The 19,205-nt window shown below is 37.2% G+C and overlaps 1 protein-coding gene across 2 annotated transcripts in view; it reads right to left on the bottom strand.

Annotated features, from left to right (window-relative positions):
- The window catches only part of LOC149743986 (transcription factor SOX-30-like), a 42,536-nt gene extending 25,871 nt beyond the window's left edge, over positions 1-16,665 (bottom strand). For both annotated transcript variants that reach the window (XM_089905919.1, XM_089905920.1), the window contains exons 1-3: positions 6,754-16,665; positions 4,521-4,760; positions 3,127-3,306 (exon numbers count right to left, since the gene is read on the bottom strand). In XM_089905919.1, the coding sequence (XP_089762045.1) occupies positions 3,127-3,306; positions 4,521-4,760; positions 6,754-7,762 (1,429 nt within the window). In that variant the 5' untranslated portion in view covers positions 7,763-16,665. The remainder of the gene's footprint in view (positions 1-3,126; positions 3,307-4,520; positions 4,761-6,753) is intronic.
- Positions 16,666-19,205: the final 2,540 nt, after the last annotated feature.

Below are 19,205 nucleotides of genomic sequence, written 5' to 3'. Positions count from 1 at the left end.
TTAGACAACTGCTAAGAAAGATGGGACTTTGGGGACAGAAATGGTAATGAGGAACCTAAGAAGACTTACTATAGTTTGAACCATAAGATTCCATCTTCCTTGCCTCATAAGAAAACCTACAATAATGAGCTACATCACTTTTCAAGGAATTTTCAAGCCATATCTTTGTTTCTTATGGATATAAAACTTTGCTAGAACTGATCTTAAGTCAGGGACAAGACCAGATTTTTTTGCATTATAATAACAGTATCAGAATGTTGGAGGGTTTTTTTTGTTCTGTTTCTGTTAAATAAGAACAGATGGGTAAATCAAAATCACATCACATGTTTACTACCAAAAAATTAAAATAGTAGTAAACATTTTTAAAGTAAAAATTTAGAGAAAATGTATGAATTCAGAAGAATGAAAGATGTCAACTGAGTTTGGATGTAATAAGGAAAACCCATGTCAGGTTTGAGAAATAAAATGTAGAAAATGAAATAATCTCACCAGAAAATTCCTAAATATATAAAACTGACATTTAAAAGCCAGGCTAAAATAAATATAGCTTCTACCAAACTTCCAGAATCCTTTAAAATAAATTTGATCACTTAATGTAAAATGAAAATGCTGGCATAACTGGCATCAAAGACATATGATAAAAGAAAGTATCTAAAAAGTATTCTGGACTATCTGGCTGTAAGTACTTTCAGAAACTAGAAACAGGAGACAAGCTCACAAGATCAAAATATCACAAGATCTTAGGTGGCATTCACTGAAGAACTTTAGAGAAACTCAAAGTTAGAGCTGAGAAAATATTAGATGAAGTAAATACAAATGGTCTCTCTGCCAAAAATGCTATGCCAGAGCATTTTCCAAGTTATTGGAAGTAGTGAACTTGTTATTGGAAGTAGTGAACTTGAGAACTATAGTTTGGTGAGTCTATTTTCTTCTTTTTTTTTTTTGCCGTACGCGGGCCTCTCACCGCTGCGGCCTCTCCCGTTGCGGAGCACAGGCTCCAGACGCGCAGGCTCAGCGGCCATGGCTCACGGGCCCAGCCGCCCCGCGGCATGCGGGATCTTCCCGGACCGGGGCACGAACCCACGTCCCCTGCACCGGCAGGCGGACTCTCAACCACTGCGCCACCAGGGAAGCCCTGGTGAGTCTATTTCCTACACTTAAAAAGCTGATGAAATCTATACAATGTATTAGTGTATAAAGGTTGCTAGGAAAAAAGAGAGCAAATTTTTTCTGATAAGAGATAAATTATACCTCACTCCTCACTAACTTGATATCTTTCTTCCATGGGAATAAACAAAACAAGTTTGAAAAACACAATTACCATGACTTTATGTTTAGAATATAATATAAAATTAGCTGAAAGAAACAAAAAAAGGGATGGTGTAAAAATTTGTATCTGTAGGTAATAAGTGATTAAAAGTAGATTCTCTTAGGGATTTGTGCTATAATTTGTTCTTATTTAACAGTTTTATAAATGATTTAGAATATAAAATATATAGTGAAATTACCAAATTTGCAACTGATAACAACTCCTCCAAGTAATATAATGCCACACTGATGAGTACAAACTAAAAGAACATATTTTAAAAGTTGTATGATTGGGCAGCAGAGTAGCCAATAAATCTCATCATAACTATTATATAACTATTAAATATATATATATATATAACATAATTATTATACATATAACTTTATATATCTGGGAAAATAATTCCCAAATTTTATACTTAAAAGATAATGATTTTTTTAATCATTTGAGATCCAAGAATTAACTCTTTACTGACACTACATATTACTAGAAATAAGAGAAATTTAAAAAGAAAAAAGCAAATAAAAGATCATTTTCCTTAGATTTGATTACTTTGTATATGGCTCTGAAATGCTTCCTATAATTCTGCTTCTCATACTTAAATAAAACATCATGGATGCGAGAGCTCTACCACTTTCTATCTCCCCAAATCTTTGCTCAGAATTGCATAAAATTAATATATTGTATAAAACTGTCAACTGTCTCAAGTAAGAACACTGATAAATATATTTCTGGGGAGAGAAAACATACAGCATTTAACTGTGGATAGAATGACATGGAAGAGGGGTCTTAGAAAAAGGGGTAAAGAGAAGAAACAGATGATAAAAGTGTAAATCATAAATAACAGATAACACAAGGTAAGTTTTTAAAAAAAGCACAATTAAGGCTAGATTGAAATACAGGATTAAAAGAGATACTACCAAATAGCAAAGGGTGAAAGTGCCTGCCTGTTCTGGGAGAGGACAGGGTGATAGGATCAGCTTTCTTTGCCTTGAGCCTAGATACCCTGAACGTGGTTTTGTTGGTATCCATTGCTACAATGATACACAGGAAAAAAACTGAAAATGCCTAAGATCCTAATAAGTTAATTTTCAAGATATCTAAACCTCTCATCACATAGATATGAGGAGGTAGAAACTGGAAAGAACAGTAGTTTCAGGACAAGTGATAGCAAGTAGTGAACGTACAAAGCTCTGCCTAAGAGATGACTAAAATAGGCTCTGGAAGAACAAACTAATGATGGATAGACCTATAACAAGTTCTTAAGATACTAGATTCTCAATTTTGGGTTCTTAAAAGCAAAAGACAGGAATGTTGTGAAGAACTGATAACAGAGGAGAAATTTAGGGAAAGAATGTAATGAACGAAATATCTGGTAGAAGATAACTTCCATTGCTTTTCTAGGGCAGCAAAAAAAAAAAAATGGTCTTAAGAGATCAGTCACTATTACTATATTCCAGGACAGGATGCCTCATACCCCATCAGCAAGGCATTCTTTTATGCTAATAGTAAAAACATATTCCTATTTCCTATTGAATTACCTCAGTCATTTCCTGCATTATCTGCATAATCTATGGACTCATCCTGATTTGCTTAAAAGGTCTGACACAGAATATTTGCTACTCTAGCAAACCAAGGGTTTTGATGTCTACTGAAATCTTTCTTTCCCTGATTTAATGTTTTCACTCTATTTTTGATTTTCTTCTTAACATTGTTGTTCTAAACTCTTAAGCTAACAGAAACAAAATTTCAAGTTAAGAGGTAAAATCATCACACAGCCATTAAAAAATTTGTAATCTACAATAAAATCAACTCACCAACTGAATGAGTGATGGGGTTCTGTAGGCTGGGAATTACCACAGAGTAGGTAGGTGAGCAATAAGGATAAACTGTTGTTGAATTTGTAGAGATGATATTCTGTGTGGTACCAGAAAGTACATTGGAAACGCTTAGAGGGAAGCGTTTTCGCTTCCCTGGACGAGGCTGATAAATCCAACCTAGAGAAGATAAACTATTTTTAATTTGAACATATAGATCCTATTTAGCCTTTAAATAGTTCTTTACACATTAAAAGTCCAAAACACTTCTAAGTCTTCATTGTCTAAAGTATCTTTTCCAGCTCTATGATACCATCTCTGTGCATTTTAGCATATACATCCATATGGCTCCTAACTAGTGGCCAATGTTGTAACCCATAATTCAAAGGAAGAGAAAGGGCAAATGTCTTTTATCCAAAGACACATAATGAATTTATAGTAAAATCAACATTAAAGGCACTGAGATTGAATCCCAAAGCTTTTCCTCTACCCATAAAACAATGCCCCAGTAAGATACTATTTGTCTCCTCCTGTTTCCTCACTTTCTATAACACACAATTATCTATATCTTACGATGAAGTGGTTACTAATGACCAGTCACTATTTTTATGCCTTCTTCAGAAAGAGTCACTCTCTTACTTGGCAGTCTCCAAGTCCACAAACCACCCAATTTCCTTCCAAACTCAGAAAAGTGGAGTTAGGGCAGTTGTAGCCACTGTATAACCAAGAGAATCACTGGTTCCCTGTAACCGCTGCTCTGATGATTCCCCCCTAGAACCTTTCTCCTACTACTTTAGAAAAATAGTTATTCTTTTCCCACCATGCACAATATGTTGGCCATACACTGTGCTTTTACCAAGCTTAATATCCATTTCCTCACTGCTGGGGAGAGAATCAGAATTTATTTCAAACTACATCATGATGAGGATAAATTTATCAATCAGAAGGCAGCACTATATTCTGATAATCATATAATATTAAAATGAAGCATGGTGTTAATGCCTGCAGCATGCCCTGCATATTTTCTCTGTTGCTCTGATCTGAACTTCATTTTCTAGCATATTTGAAAAATTATAGCCTAGAACTCTGGAGCTTTACCTTCATTACGTTTATATTTATATATTTAATCAAAACGACAGTAAAACTGTTTGTCCCCAGGTTTGCATTAGTTGGCAAATATGAGACCAGATATCCCTCTACTTTGTTCTGTTTAAGGAAACTTATGCCCAGTATCAATTAAATCATTACTGTAATATTAGCCAGTATTTTCTCTATTGTACATATCAGATTAGAAAAAAATTACATTTTTGTCTTTCAGTCTCGACCTAACCTATTCTTTACCTAAATAAATTTAAAGAAATTAGAAAGAGGCTTTGTTCATTTCATTTGATTACCAGGAAATTCCTCTCTGTGCTTTTCTTTAATCTTTTGTGCTTCATCATAATAGGGTTTCTTTTGTTCTTCACTAAGTTTGTTCCACTCTAACCCGAGCTGGACACTGATTTCTGCATTGTTGGCTGCTGGGTTAGCTTTGGCTAGTGCTGGCCGGTGGATCCTTGCCCAAACCATAAATGCATTCATGGGTCGCTTCACATGACCATTTCTGTCCTTACTGAAGGGAGTGTCTGGTATTCCTACATGACAAAAATTAAGAGACTAAATTAATGTGCCACACACACACACAATTTTAAAGTGAAGTGCACTTCCACCTATATTTACTTTTTAAATATCTGGAGAAAATATACACTTCAATATAGCCAAGGAACTGCCAGTGTTCCAGAATTCCTCATAACCCCTGAACTCTGCATTCTAAACTGTGGCTTAGAAAGACTCTTCTCTTCCTCAAAAAGAAAAATATTGTTGAAGATACTGTGGAAGTAATAATGTTGAAGACACAGTAAACTGCTGGCTTACTACTTCTTTGGGCTATATTAATATATCTAACAATAATTAACATTTAGTTTATTTCCCATTAAAATATTCTATTACTGGGGAACAGGAATTAGGACTTATTAATGACTATAATCCCAGCGCTAGGTGGGTGTACCCTAAATGTTTAAAGGAATTCATTTACATGCCACTGGAGTGCCCATTCAAACAAAAATACTTATAATATTAATATATTATATTATTTATATTTTGTTATGAAGGTGAAGCACCTGCCAAGGTGGGTCACTAACACTAGTTCCATGTCCCAGGAGAAAAAATAAGAGGAAAATAAGAAAGGTGACTTTTTGAAAATCACAGAGACAGCTGAAATTACAATAAAGGAAGTTGTTTAAATTCACATCTCTTACATAATTCATCAAAAACCACTGCCTATACACTTCATATACTGTTTCTCTTTATTTTAGGGTTACTTGATATATAAAATTTTAAAATGCACAAAGGATGAAATAAGTATTATAAAGAAAGCTTCCCCTTTCTCTCCTTTAGAAAATGAAAACAAAGTTTAAAAATTACTGACGATAAAAAGCAAGAGGATGGGATACAGATGAACTTATTTGCAAAGCAGAAATAGAGACACAGATGTAGAGAGAACAAACATATGGGTACCACGGGGGGGAAGGGGAGGGTGGGATGAATTGGGAGATTGGGATTGACATATACACACTACTATGTGTAAAATAGATAACTGATGAGAACCTACTGTATAGCTCAGGGAACTCTACTCAATGCTCTGTGGTGACCTAAATAGGAAAGAAATCCGAAAAAGAGGGGATATATGTATACGTATAGCTGATTCACTTTGTTGTACAGCAGAAACTAACACAACATTGTAAAGCAACTATACTCTAATAAAATTTTAGAAAAAAAAAAGCAAGAGGGTGGGGTGGGGAGGAAGAATCAGTAAAGAAAATAAGAAAACAATAAAGATAAAAGTCAATGAAGATATGAACTGAAGATTAATATGACTTTCCATTGACATTTACTGCCATAGTATTCTGTCTGAATTACATCTTAAAATAAGAATTTTCTAGCTATATATTTGGAAATAACGGATAGAAATAAAATATCTACTTGTAATTGTTACTACTGTAACTGTGGTCATTTCTTTGAAAACAACTTATTCTACAGTGTTTTCATTTTCTATATTTCTATAAGTCCTTAGCTTTTAGAATACCATTACAATTAATTACGTACTGTTTTCTCCTAGAAAATGTTTACTCTTCATTTTTAAAGAAGATAAATCACCTCTATATCCAGTATAAACTTTCCTGTTTATTTTTTCATTAAACACTATTTTTTCTTGTTTCTTGATACATGTAAAAATACTGAGCTACTATAATACAATATTTTAAAATGTTGATTATCTGTAGCATATAAACCGAGGGCTTCGTGTTATCTAGCAAAAATATTTCTATTTTTGTGTATAAACATTAGTCACATCTAAATCTCATTCTTCACTGGGCCTTAAAAAAAATAATTATTTTTAATGTTTGGGAATCCTGAACGTGTTAGCGTATTTTACTGGTATATGTACAAGTCAGAAGTGATACCTTTGCAGACTTTGCCCTGAACCCATGATTTTATTTTTCTAGTTTATGCTTCTCAACAGCTGACATGTCAGCTACGGGGCAACAGACGAAGTTTGAAAACCAGATTGTTTCCCCTGCCGTCTAATACCTGCATCTGAGGGAAGCACGGTGAGCGGGACATCTTTGGTTTCAATTTTTACAGAAGGTTCCAGTAAGGACTGCATTTTAATAGGCACTGGTGTCAAGGGGACCTTGGTCAATCCTGTCAGCTCTGAAGGTGGAGGTCCCTGAAACTGGATCCGGGCTCCAGGGGGCACGGTATGAAGAGTCAAAGGGATCCTGAGGTCTTGCTGGTGCGGCCCAAAGGCAATGGACGGCTGGGTCAGGATGACATCCTTGCTGCCATGGACCAGGCCACTGGACGCGGGCTCTGTGCCGAGCCTGGAGTCCTCGCGGAGTCTCTCAGGCTCCTCCGTTTTGATGACTCCTTCTCTGATAGCCGCCAGGCTTTTGCCTTCCCCGCCTTTCGCCGCCGTGTAGCTCATGACATCCTCCTCTTCCTCCAGCTTGCCCTTCTCGTCCCCTCGGGGGCTGTCGAAGGCCGGCCCGGGGCCTCCTGCCTTCGCCGCCGTGGAGGCCTTAAGGCCCGCCTTGACGGCCCTCCGAGGTCCCACTGACGGATCCAAGCTGGGGTCCAGCTCCTGCTTCTCTGCCTTAACGTGCACCGGCAGGGGCTGCACCGGGTGCAACTGAGGCCTGCAGGGGGAGCCCTCGGACGCCGGCGGCGGCAGTAGTAGCAGCTCGGGCCTCAGCTGCAGCAGCCGTGCCTGCGCGGGAGAGGCGGCTGCGCCGTCCTCCCGGGCCTGAGGCAGTGGTGGCCCAGGCGGCAGCAGTAACACCTGCTCCGGGTTCACCTGCAGTACCCGCCGTGCCGCGGGCTGTACCCCCGACGCCGGAGCCTCTCCGCACGACGAGGCTACCGTCACAATGGCGGCCGCGCACGCGGCGAGCGGCGACGCAGAGGGCTCCGCGGCCGCTGCCCGAAAGGAGGCGCCCTCGACAGCCACCGGGGGCGGAGCGGGGCGCAGCGGGCGCGGCGGGGTCGCCCGCGGCAGTTGGCGCGGCTGAGGCGGCGGCTCAGGCCTGGCTCTCTCCATGGGGGGAGGGGGACGCCCCGGCCTACTCCCGGCCCGGATTGTAAGCTCAGCCGTTTGTTGGCGACCTTCTCCCCTCCCCCTTTCAGTTAAGACCCTTCCAAGGCCTTTGCTACCCAGAACCCTACGCGGTTCAAAAAGCAGCCCTTGGTCTTGGCCTCGCCCAACCACAAGTGTCTTGGTACACCCCCCCCGCGGTCCGCCAATCACAGGCACGTTCTCCGGCTCCTCCCGCCCTCCACGCACCCCTGGTACCGAGCCTCGAATCGCCGGCTACGGCCGGGGCCGCGGCACGTGCTGCCCATTTTCCCCCTGTGACTCTCCCTCTCTTCCGGTGTTCTCTAACGTCCGTTGTCCTTAGTTACCTCTCCCCAGTCCTGAGTGCCCGACAATGGCGTTGCCCAGGAAACAGAGCGGTTCCACGCCACTGACCTCCAGGAGATAAAGCCGTGTGGGTTCTGCACAAGAGCTGGACATACCTGCCTTGTACACGCGGTTTGCAATTCCAGAATACCTCGTGGGTCCTGACCCTCACCGGGGTCTTTGGATTTGTGCCAAGGGAAAAGAAGGCAAATTTTGCAACTTCTCAATAACCCCCTTAGCTGATCTTGCTGGGAAGAGTGTTCGACTTGGCCATTACTGTGCTAGTTAAACTTTATCACCACTCCTGTGGGCCCTGCTTGCAAAATACATCCCAAATTCATCCACCTCTTTCGGTTTCTCCCACCATTACTCTGTTCTGCTCTTACATCTGGATACTGCTACAGCAGTATCCTTCACCTTTCACCTGGATCTTTCACCTGGATACTGCTGTAAATAGTCGCCCTGCTTTTCGCTTTTGTCTCACTACGCTCCAGGTGCCAAGAATCTTTGAAAAATACAAATCTAGTCCTCCCACACCCTCTCTCCAAAAAAAATCTTCTCAGGCCACTCAGTAAAGGTTTAAAGTCTTGGCAAGGTCTGTAAGGCCCCAAATGGCTTGGGCTGTAGTTCTCTTATTTACCACTCTAGCCCCAGCTTTAGCTACACTGCCTCTCCTCATTCTTTCTCCTACTTCAAAGACGTTTGAATATGCCTTCACTTGTATTTCTCCCTTGTGTCTCCTTAACACCTCCTGCTCCTATTCCGAATTGCACCTCAACTAGTACTTCCTCAAAGTCATGTTCTCTGACTCTGAAAATCAGGTCAAATCTCCTTTATGGACGCGTACCTCTATCACCTCTTCTTTTAAAGTTCTTACCACAATTTGTAATTACATATTTCTTTATGGCATTATTTCTGCTGCCTCCTCCACTTTACTTATACTCCTTGAGGGCCGACTGTGTTTTGTAAATCTCCAATGCCAATCATAGAGCCTGGCGTATAGTAGACATTCAGTAAATACCTGTTGAATGAATAAAGACGGTTGTAGTGTGATAATAAAATAGTAATAATCACTACCTATATTAAGGGCTTACTTTTATGCTAGGCATTGCTTCAAGTCCTTCGCGTGCTTATGCCTCTCCTTTTACTAGTACTGTATTGTGTTTGTTTCCATTAAATATCACCAAGAGAAAGAAGAAATCTTGTATTAACATTTGTTACATTTCTAAGTGATGTCCTGATTAAAAGCTATAGATTTATCTTGAAGCAGATAATTTTTTGCCACCAGAACAAGTTAGCTCTCAAAGAAGACCTGACCCAACTCTCTTTCTAATGCCCTGTTGTCAAATGTGGCAAATAGGAGTTCTTACAACTGGCAGGTAGTCAAGGGCAGTGGTTCTCAAATTTTTATCTCAGGAACCCCTTATATCCACAAAAATGATTGAAGATTCCAAAGAGCTTTTATTTATGTGGTTTTATCTGTCAATATTTGCCATATTATAAATAAAAACTGAGGACTAGTTATAGTTATCAATTCATTTTAATTCATTCATTAATGGTTATCAATTCATTTTAAGTATCTATAATAAACCCATTACATATTAACATAACACATTATTATGATAAAACTATGTTTTCCCCAAAATTAGAAGAGTGGAATTGTGAATCTACTGTCTGACTTAGTTGAAAAAAAAAAGTTGGATTCTCACGGCTGCTTCTGCATTCAGTTTGTTGTAATTCATGCCATATAGGCTCTAGAAAGCTTCACTGTACACTCATGAGAGTATGAAGTAAAAAAGGGAAATATTGTCTTAGAATTATTATGAAAGTACTGTTAACCTAGCAGACACTCTGAGTCAGTCCCTGAACCACACTTTGAGAACCACTGACAAAACAAAGGCTAGTGAAAGAGGCAGAGGAATAAATCATGTTAGTGTTGATTTTGTGCAAGACTAATACATATTCCAATCTGAATTAGTAATTGAAAGCACGTGATGTGTCAGTCCTCTGTGGTAGCAGTGCAAATAGTATACGGGGAGTATATTTTAAGCAGAAAGCAATCTTTTTAAAAACCAAAAAACTGTTTTACTGAGGTTTGATTTATATATAATGTTTACAATTAAATGTACAATTTGATGTGTTTTAATAAATATTTAAAGTTGTGTAACCATCACTACAATCCAGTTTCAGAACATTTTCATAAACTCAAAAAAGTTGGGGTAAGGTAACTCAAAAAGTCCTCTTGTTCCCATTTGCAGCCAATATATGCTCCCACCTTCAACCCCAAACAACCGCTTGTATGCTTTCTGTCTCTATAATTTTGCCTTTTCTAGAAATTTCATATAAATAGAATCAAATAATGTGTAGGCTTATATGTCTGGCTTCTTTAACTTAGCATAATGTTTTTGAGGTTCATCCAAGTTTAATGTATCAGTAATTATTTTATTACAGCGTAGTATTCCATAGTATGGAAATACCTAATTATTCAGGGATATTTTATTGTAAGATGTCTCCCACTCATTTTGTTTATCCACTGACTGGCTGATGAGCATTTGGATTATTTCTAGGTTTTGGCTGCTATCAATATGATGCCCATTCATGTATAAATATGTGTGGGGACATAGGTTTGCATCTCACTTGGGTAGGCACCTAGGAGCAGACTTACTAGGTTATGTGGTAAGTTTATGTATAACATTTTACAAAACTGCCAAACTGCTTTGCAAAATGTATCATCTTACATTTCCACCTACAACATATGAGGGTCCCAGTTTCTCTACCTCTTCTCCAATATTTGGTGTCAAAAGGCTTTAAAATTTTTATCCATTCTGTATAGTATATATAGAATATATTATAGTAGTAGTATATAATAGTAAATAATTGTGTTTTAAAACAGTGAATAATAATTCACAGTGAATAATAATGTTGAGCATCTCTTCATGTGCTTAGTTGCTATTCATATATCTTTATCGCCTAGTTCTGTTAAAGTTTCTTTTGCCTATTATTTAGATTGTGTTGTTGATTTTATTTTTGATTTTTAAGGATTCTTAATATATTCTGGATATAAGTTCTTTATTAGATATATGTTTTGCAAATATTTTCTTTCAGTCTGTGGCTTGTCTTTTTGTTCTTTTTTTTTTTCATTCCTAGTAGTGTCTTCTGAAGAGCAACATTTTTACCTTTGATGAAGTCTAATTTGTCAACATGCCATTGATTATATTTAACAAATCATTGCCTAACCTAAGATTAAAGGTTTTTCTCTCGTGATTTTCTCTAGAAGAGTTTAGTTTTAGTTCTTATTAGCACTATGATCCATTTCAAGTTAATTTTTATGCAAAGAAAGAACTAGTTCGTTACCTAACACTCTACAGTTGTTCCAGTACCATTTGTTGAAAAAACTATCCTTTTCCCATTGAATTACTTTCTTTTGTTGAAAATTGACAATATATGCATGACTTTATTTCTGAACTCTGTTTGGTTCCTCTGATCTATGTCTGTCTTTATGCTAATGCCACATTGTCTTGATTACTATATCTTTATGGTAAATTTGGGGATTATGTCATATAAGTTCTCAAACTTAGCTCTTTTTCAAAATCATATTGGCTAGTCTTGATCCTTTAGATTTTCATATAAATTTTAGTATCAGCTTATCAATTTTCACCAAAAACAAGCCTGCTGATTTAGGTAGCCTGCACTGGATCTATAGATCAATTTCGGAAAAATGGACTTCTAAGCAATATTGAGTCTTCAGTTTGCAGGCATGGGATATATGTCCATTTATTTCAGTCTTTAATTTTTCTTGACAATGTTGTATAATATTCAGTGTACAGTTCTGCACTTCTTTTGTTAACTTCATTCTAAATACTTTAATTTTTGATGCTGTTATGAATGTAATTATTTTCTTAATTTCATTTCTAGTTGGTTATGTATTGATTTTGTATTCATTGCCTTACTGCACTGGCTAGAAGCTCCAGTCTAGTGTGGAATACAAGTAGTGAGAGTGAACATCTTTGCTTTGTACCTAGTGTCAGGGGGAAAGCAATGTCTTTTATCTTTAAGCGTGATGTTAGTTGTAGGTTTTATGTAGCTGCCTTTTATCAAATTAATGATGTTTCTTTCTCTTCTTTCCTAGTTTGTTGAGAGCTTTATCATGAATGTTTGTTGCATTTTATCAAATGCTTTTTCTTTTTTTAAATTCACATCTAAATTTTAAATTTACACAGTTGCAAATGATTTGATTTCTGATGTATTGTAAATATTGATATTTTATCGAAAGCTTTTTCTACATATTTTGAGATTGTCATATTCCCCTTTAGTCTAGGGGTCAGCAATATCTTCCAGAAAGGGCCATATAGTAAATATTTTTGGTTTTGTGAGCTATATGATCTTTGTTGCAACCGATCAACTCTGTTATTGTAGAATGGAAGCAATTATAGAGCACGTGTAAATGAGTGGGCATGATTGTTTTCCAATCAAACTTTATTAAAAAAAACAAAAGTCATGCCAGATTTGGTCTCCGAGCTGTGGATTGCTGACCCCTGCTTTAGTCTGTTACTACTACATGTATTACATTAATTGATAGATGTTAAACTGGCCTGCCTTAGTGGATACACCTACTTGGTCATAATGTATAATCTTTTTTATACAGTATTATACACAGTTACTATTCTTCTAAGAATTTTAGCATTTATATTCATGATGGATATTGGTCTGTAGTTTTCTTGTGATATCTTTGAAACTTTGGTATCAGGGTAAAATGAGCTGGAAAGTGTTCCATTCGCTTCTAGTTTTGAAAGGATTTGTGTTGTATTGGTATTATCAATTCCTTAAATGTTGATAGAGTTCACCAGTAAAGCCATCTGGGCCTGGACTTTCCTTTGTAGTAAGATTTTTTAGTAAGTCAAATAATTTAATGTCTTTGATATAGGTCTATTCAGATTTTATATTTCTTCTCGAGTCAATTTGATAATTTCTATCTATGAATTTGCCCATTTCAACTAAGTTGTCAAATTGTTGGCATAAGGTTGTTCATAATATTTCTTCATAATCTTTTAAATTTCTGTAGAGTTCAGGATGTTTCCTTTTCATTCCTAATTTTGGTAACCTGTATCTTTTCTCTTTTTTCTTGGTCATTTTACTAAAGTTTTGTCAATTCCATAGGTCTTTTCAAAGAACCAACCATCAGTTTCACTGATTTTTCTCTATTGTTCTGCTAGTTTTTTTCTTTTAATTTCTGCTGTGGGCACTATTATTTTGTTCCTTCTACTTACTTGGGGTTTGATTTGCTCTTCTTTTTCTAATTTCTGAAGATGAAAGCTTAGTTAGTTGATTTTTTAAGTTATTGATTTAAAATCATTTCTTTTCTAATAGAAGCATTTAAAGCTATAAGTTTCTCTCTATGCACCGCTTTACCTGCTTTCCATTACTTTTGCTATGGCACGATTTTGTGTTCATTCAGTAGAAGATATTTTCTAATGTCTCTGGTGATTTCTTCTTTGACCTATGATTTATTTAGAAGTGTACTGTTTAATTTCCAACTCTATGGAGATGTTCCAGATTTCCTTCTGCTCTTTATTTCTAATTTAATTCTACTGTGGTCAAAGAATGTTCTTTGTATGATTTCAGTCCTTATAAATGTACTGTGACTTGTTCTATCACCTTGCATATGGTCTATTCTATAGAATGTTTCATGTGTACTTGAGAAGAATGTATATTCTACTGTTGTTGGGTAGAGCATTCTAGCTGTTTAATAATATTCAAGTATTCTGCATCCTTTCTGATTTGCTTCTTGTCATATCTATTAGTATTATCAATTATTGAGAGAGAAATATTGAAATATCAACTATAGTTACTGAATGGTCTATTTCTCCTTTGATTTTGTCAAATTTTGCTTCACATATTTTGGGGCTCTCTTGTTAGGTACAAGTATATTTGTAATTGTTGTAACTTTTTGATGAATTAACCTTTTTGTCATTATGAAATATCCCTCTCTGTCTGTAGCGATATTTTTGTTATTAAAATCTATTCTAATATAGCCTCTCCAGTTTTCTTATGGTTACTGTTTGCTTGGTATACCTTTTCCCATCCTATTACATTTGATGTGTTGTATTTTAAATATAAAGTATTTCTCCTGTAAACAGAATATGCTTTTTAATCCCATCTGATTGTTCTGCCTATTAACTGGAGTTTTTAGTCCAGTACAATTTAATGTAATTATTGATATGCTTAGAATTGTGTCTGTTGTTCTGGAATTTGTTTTCTCTGTGCTTTTTGTTCTTTGGTTTCTCCTATACTGCTTTCCTTTGGTTAAATATTTTTAGCTTACAATTTTAATTCCTCTGTTGATTTTTTTAGATGAGTTTATGAGGTTTAGTGTGTGTGTATGAGAGTATATGTGTGCACACAAATGTACATCCTCTTTAGATTACAATATTCATCTTTAACCTATCAGAGTCTTCTACAGTCTTCCTATACTGACTTGATTCTGATAAAATATTGCACTATTTCACCAGTAGAACTCCATTTCCTCCTCCTTCCTTTATGCTATTATTATATTATAAACCAAATAATAGAGTAATATATTTATTGCCTTAAACAAACTTGTGGTTTTCAAAGAAAATAAGAGAAAAATTATGTAGTCTTTTATATTTACCCACACATTTACTATTTCCCACGTTCTTCTTTCCTTCCCACAGATCCAAGTTATTGTCAAGCATCATTTCCTTTAATATTTTTTGGAAGGCAGGTATGCTAGCAACAACTTCTCTCATTTTTGTTTATCTGCAAATATTTTTATTTCACCTTCATCTTTGAAGGCTAGTTTAATTGGATGTAGAATTCATGGTTGACTTGTTTTTCTTTCAACACCTTGAATATGTCATTCCACTACGCTCTTGTTTCTGAGAAGTCAGCCAGTAATTATACTTTTGTTTTTTCCATACATAGTGAGTCATTTTTCTTTTGCAGCTTTCACAGTTTTCTCTTTGTTTTTGGTTTTCAGGAGTCTGACTGTAATAAGTTTAGGTGTGGTCTCTTTATTTTTATCCTACTTGGGATTTGTTGACATTTGGATCGTATGTTTTGTTTTCTCTTAAATCATATTTGGAAAAGTTTTAACCATTATTTCTTCATGTACTTTTTTTCTACCCATTGGCTTTCTCTTCTCCTTTGAGGACTCCCATTAACACATGTTGGGACCCTTACCATTATCCTGTAAGTCTCTGATGCTCTGTCCATTTTTCTTCAGTCCTTTTTATCTGTATTCTTTGGATTAGATCATTTCTATTGATCCAATCTAATCTTCAGGCTTGCTGATTCTTCCTTCAGCCATCTCAATTCTACTTTTGAGGTGTCCAGTGAAATTTTCATTTTAATTGTAGTACTTTTTAACTCTAGAATTCCAAATTTTAATAACTTCTAGTTGTTGATTTCCTATTTGTTTATTATCATACTTTTCTATAATTCTTTGAACATATTCTTAACAGCTCCTTTGAAGTTTTTACCTGCTAAATTCAATATCTGAATCCCACTCACATACAGTAAGTTTCTATTCACAGAAAGCTATCTTTTGATTTGCTAATGGATCTGATAGACTCTTGCTCTCTTCTCTTATCTCTCATGGAAGGGCATCAATAATAATTGTCAAATAACATAAAATATTAATTTCAGTAGTTGGTTCCTTGACAGTTTATATAAGGCATAGCACGAAGTGTTATTTATTTATTTACTTAATGATGGAAATCTATCTGCCATCAGATTCCTTGTAGTGTTCAGAACTTCACAATGTGACCTTATTTGGAAATACGGTCTTTGGAGATGTAATTACTTAACAAGTGAGATGAAATCATACTGGATTTGGGTGAACCTTAAATCCAATGACTAGTGTCATAAGAAGAGGAGAGGACACAGAGAAGATGATATAAAGATGGAGGCAGAGATTGGAGGGATGCATTTACAAGCCAAGAAATGCCAAGGATTGCTGAGAGCCACCAGTAGCTAGGAAGAGGCATTGAACAGATTTTCCCTCAGAGCTTCCAGAAGGAATCAGTCTTGATTTGAATGTGCTAGTCTCCAGAACTGTGAGAGAATAAATGTCTGTTGTTTTAAGCCACCTAGTTTGTGATACTTTGTTATAACAGCCCTTGAAAACTAATATATTCCGTTTTCTTTTCTTAACAGGTAATGTGTTACAGAAAGTTCTGGGATTGGTTCTTTTCCATTGACTAAGGAAGGCTTAGAGGAGAATTTCCATTCGCTGACTGACTGATTTATTCATTCCGTAAATATTTACTGAACCCCTAGAATGTGACAAGCTCTGTGCTAGGCACTAGGAATATAACAGAGAATAAGACAAATGATTCCTCTTCCCTTACACAACTTACGTTTTTAAAAGAAATTTTAAATTCATACCAAAACTGTTCAGGGTCACAACAGTGTCCTCAAAGAAGGTTACTTAAAATGAATCGAATAAAACAATGTTGTGGACAGAATGTTTGAGGCCCCCCAAATTTCTGTGCTGAAACCCTACACCCCCACCCACAGTGTGCCTATATTTAGAGATGGGATCTCTAAGGAAGTAATTAAGGTTAAATGAGGTCATAATGGTGAGGTCCTGAACTGACAGGATTAGTATCTTTATGAGAAGAGACACCTGAGAACTCTCTCCATTCCTATAATCACCTCAAGAACACACTGAGGAAAGTCCATATGTGGACATAGTGAGAAGATGACCATCTGCAAGCCGGGAAGAGAGCTCTTACCAGGAACCACCTCTACTGGATGTTGATCTGGCACTTTCAGCCTCCATAATTGTGAGAAAATAAATGTCTGTTGTTTAAGCAAGGCAGTTTGTGGTATTTTGTTAGGGCAGCCTAAGCAGATTAATACAAACAGGAACCAAATATTCATGGAAATTAGTGGAAAAGGTGTATTTTTATCTTTTAAAAATTATGAGTTTAATTGAACTTACATTTTAGAAATTTCATATTATAGGTGCCACAGTAATTCTTAGAACAGACGCAGAATGAACCAAGTGCTAATTGTTTATGGGGGAAGATAGACTTTGGTGGGGAGGCTTTCAGTGCAGAGAATTGAGTTAACTGTTTTCCATAGACCAGCAGATTATTATTTTTGGTTTGTACAAGTGCCTGTATTAGTTCCCTATTGCTGTTGTAGCAAATCACCACAAATGTCGTGGCTTAAAACAACACATACATAGTTCTTTAGGTAAGAATTTCGAAATGGGTCACATGGGACTAAAACCAAGATGTCATGAAGGCTGCATTCCTTCTGGAGGCTCTAGGAAAGAATCCATTCCTTAACTTTTCCTCTTTCTAGAGGCTGCCCACATTTCCTGGCTCATGAACCTCTTCTATCTTCAAAGCTAACAGCTGGATCCCTCCGACCCTGCTTCCATCACTACCTCATCTTCTCTGGCTCATTTATTTCCCTTTCCATCTTTTACATAACCTTGTGATTACATTGGACCCACCCAGATAATCTAGAATAGTCTCACTATTTTAAAATCCCTAATCACATTTGCAGAATCTCTTTTGTCATATAAGGTAAAACATTCACTCATTCCTAGGATTAGGACACGGACATCTTTGGAGGTGCTATTATTCTACCTACTGCAGTCCTCATTCCTGTTTTATTTTATGTCATGTCATATCATGTCATTTTTTTATGACACTTCTTCATTCACCATTTCTATTCCCATTCCAGTTCTACTCTCCCTCACCTCCATCCCCCAGGCACCCACTTTATTATTTTTTTAATAAATTTATTTATTTATATATTTATTTTGGGCTGTGTTGGGTCTTTGTTGCTGCATGTGGACTTTCTCTAGTTGCAGGGAGCAGAGGCTACTCTTTGTTGCAGTGCACGGGCTTCTCATTGCGGTGGCATCTCTTGTTGCAGAGCACAGGCTCTAGGTGCACAGGCTTCAGTAGTTGTGGCACGCAGGCTCAGCAGTTGTAGCTCACAGGCTCTAGAGCGCAGGCTCAGTAGTTGTGACACAGGGGCTTAGTTGCTCCACGGCATGTGGGGTCTTCCCGGACCAGGGCTTGAACCTGTGTCCCCTGCATTGGCAGATGGATTCTTAACCACTGCACCACCAGGGAAGCCCCCATCCCCTTTAAAATACTTAATGGAACCTCGGTTATATATGTATCATTTAGTGATATACAATGTTTTGTGTATACATGTATTTGTTTTTTAATTTACACATGTCATCCTAGATATAGACTCAGTTTGTTTCTTTTTTTTTTCACTTAGCATACTTTTTGGAAATTTTTTTGCTTATCTGTATTTTCTACAGTGGATATGTTCACTGATTTTTTTAAAAACTTTTATTTGTTTTTATTTTTGGCTGTGTTGGGTCTTCGTTGTTGCGTGTGGGCTTCTCGTTGTGGCTTCTCTTGTTGCGGAGCACGGGATCTAGGCACATGGGCTCAGTAGTTGTGGTTCGCGGGCTCTAGAGCGCAGGCTCAGTAGTTGTGGTGCATGGGTTTAGTTGCTTCACAGCATGTGGGATCTTCCCGGACGAGGGCTTTAACCCGTGTCCCCTGCATTGGCAGGCGGATTCTTAACCACTGCACCACCAGGGAAGCCCTGATTTTTTTTTTTAGTGTTTTTTTTAAGTGTGTAATTTAGTGGGTTTTAGTATGTTCACAACATTGTGCAACAATCACCATTATCTGATTCCAGAATAGTTTCATCATCCCAGAAGTAAACCTCAAACCCATTAGTAGTTACTCCCCATTCCCCTTTTCCCAGGCCCTGGAAACCACTGATCTACTTTCTGCCCTTATGAAGCACAAGTTTAAACAGATTACCCTTGTCGTATAGGTATATCTGGTTCTGAGCTTCTGAATTATGCATTCTGTGCATCACTTTTTACTTCTCCATTCCTGTAATGGTGGACTCTTGGGTGCCTCTAGTGAGCTCCTACCACAAGCAGTGTTGCTGTGGACAAGACCTCATAAACCTATACAGCAGTTGCTCTGCAGACATACCCAGAAGGTATGCACATACAACTCTTCACTAACAGATTGCTCTCCCAGGTGGCTATTCCACTTCAAACTTC

The sequence above is a fragment of the Delphinapterus leucas genome, unplaced genomic scaffold, assembly GCF_059928025.1.
Source record: "Delphinapterus leucas isolate spDelLeu-1000000601 "Yukka" unplaced genomic scaffold, BTC_Dleu_Yukka2 spDelLeu_asBTCV2_sq31, whole genome shotgun sequence".
Classification (NCBI taxonomy): domain Eukaryota; kingdom Metazoa; phylum Chordata; class Mammalia; order Artiodactyla; family Monodontidae; genus Delphinapterus; species Delphinapterus leucas.
This window is presented reverse-complemented; position numbering and strand designations above follow the sequence as displayed.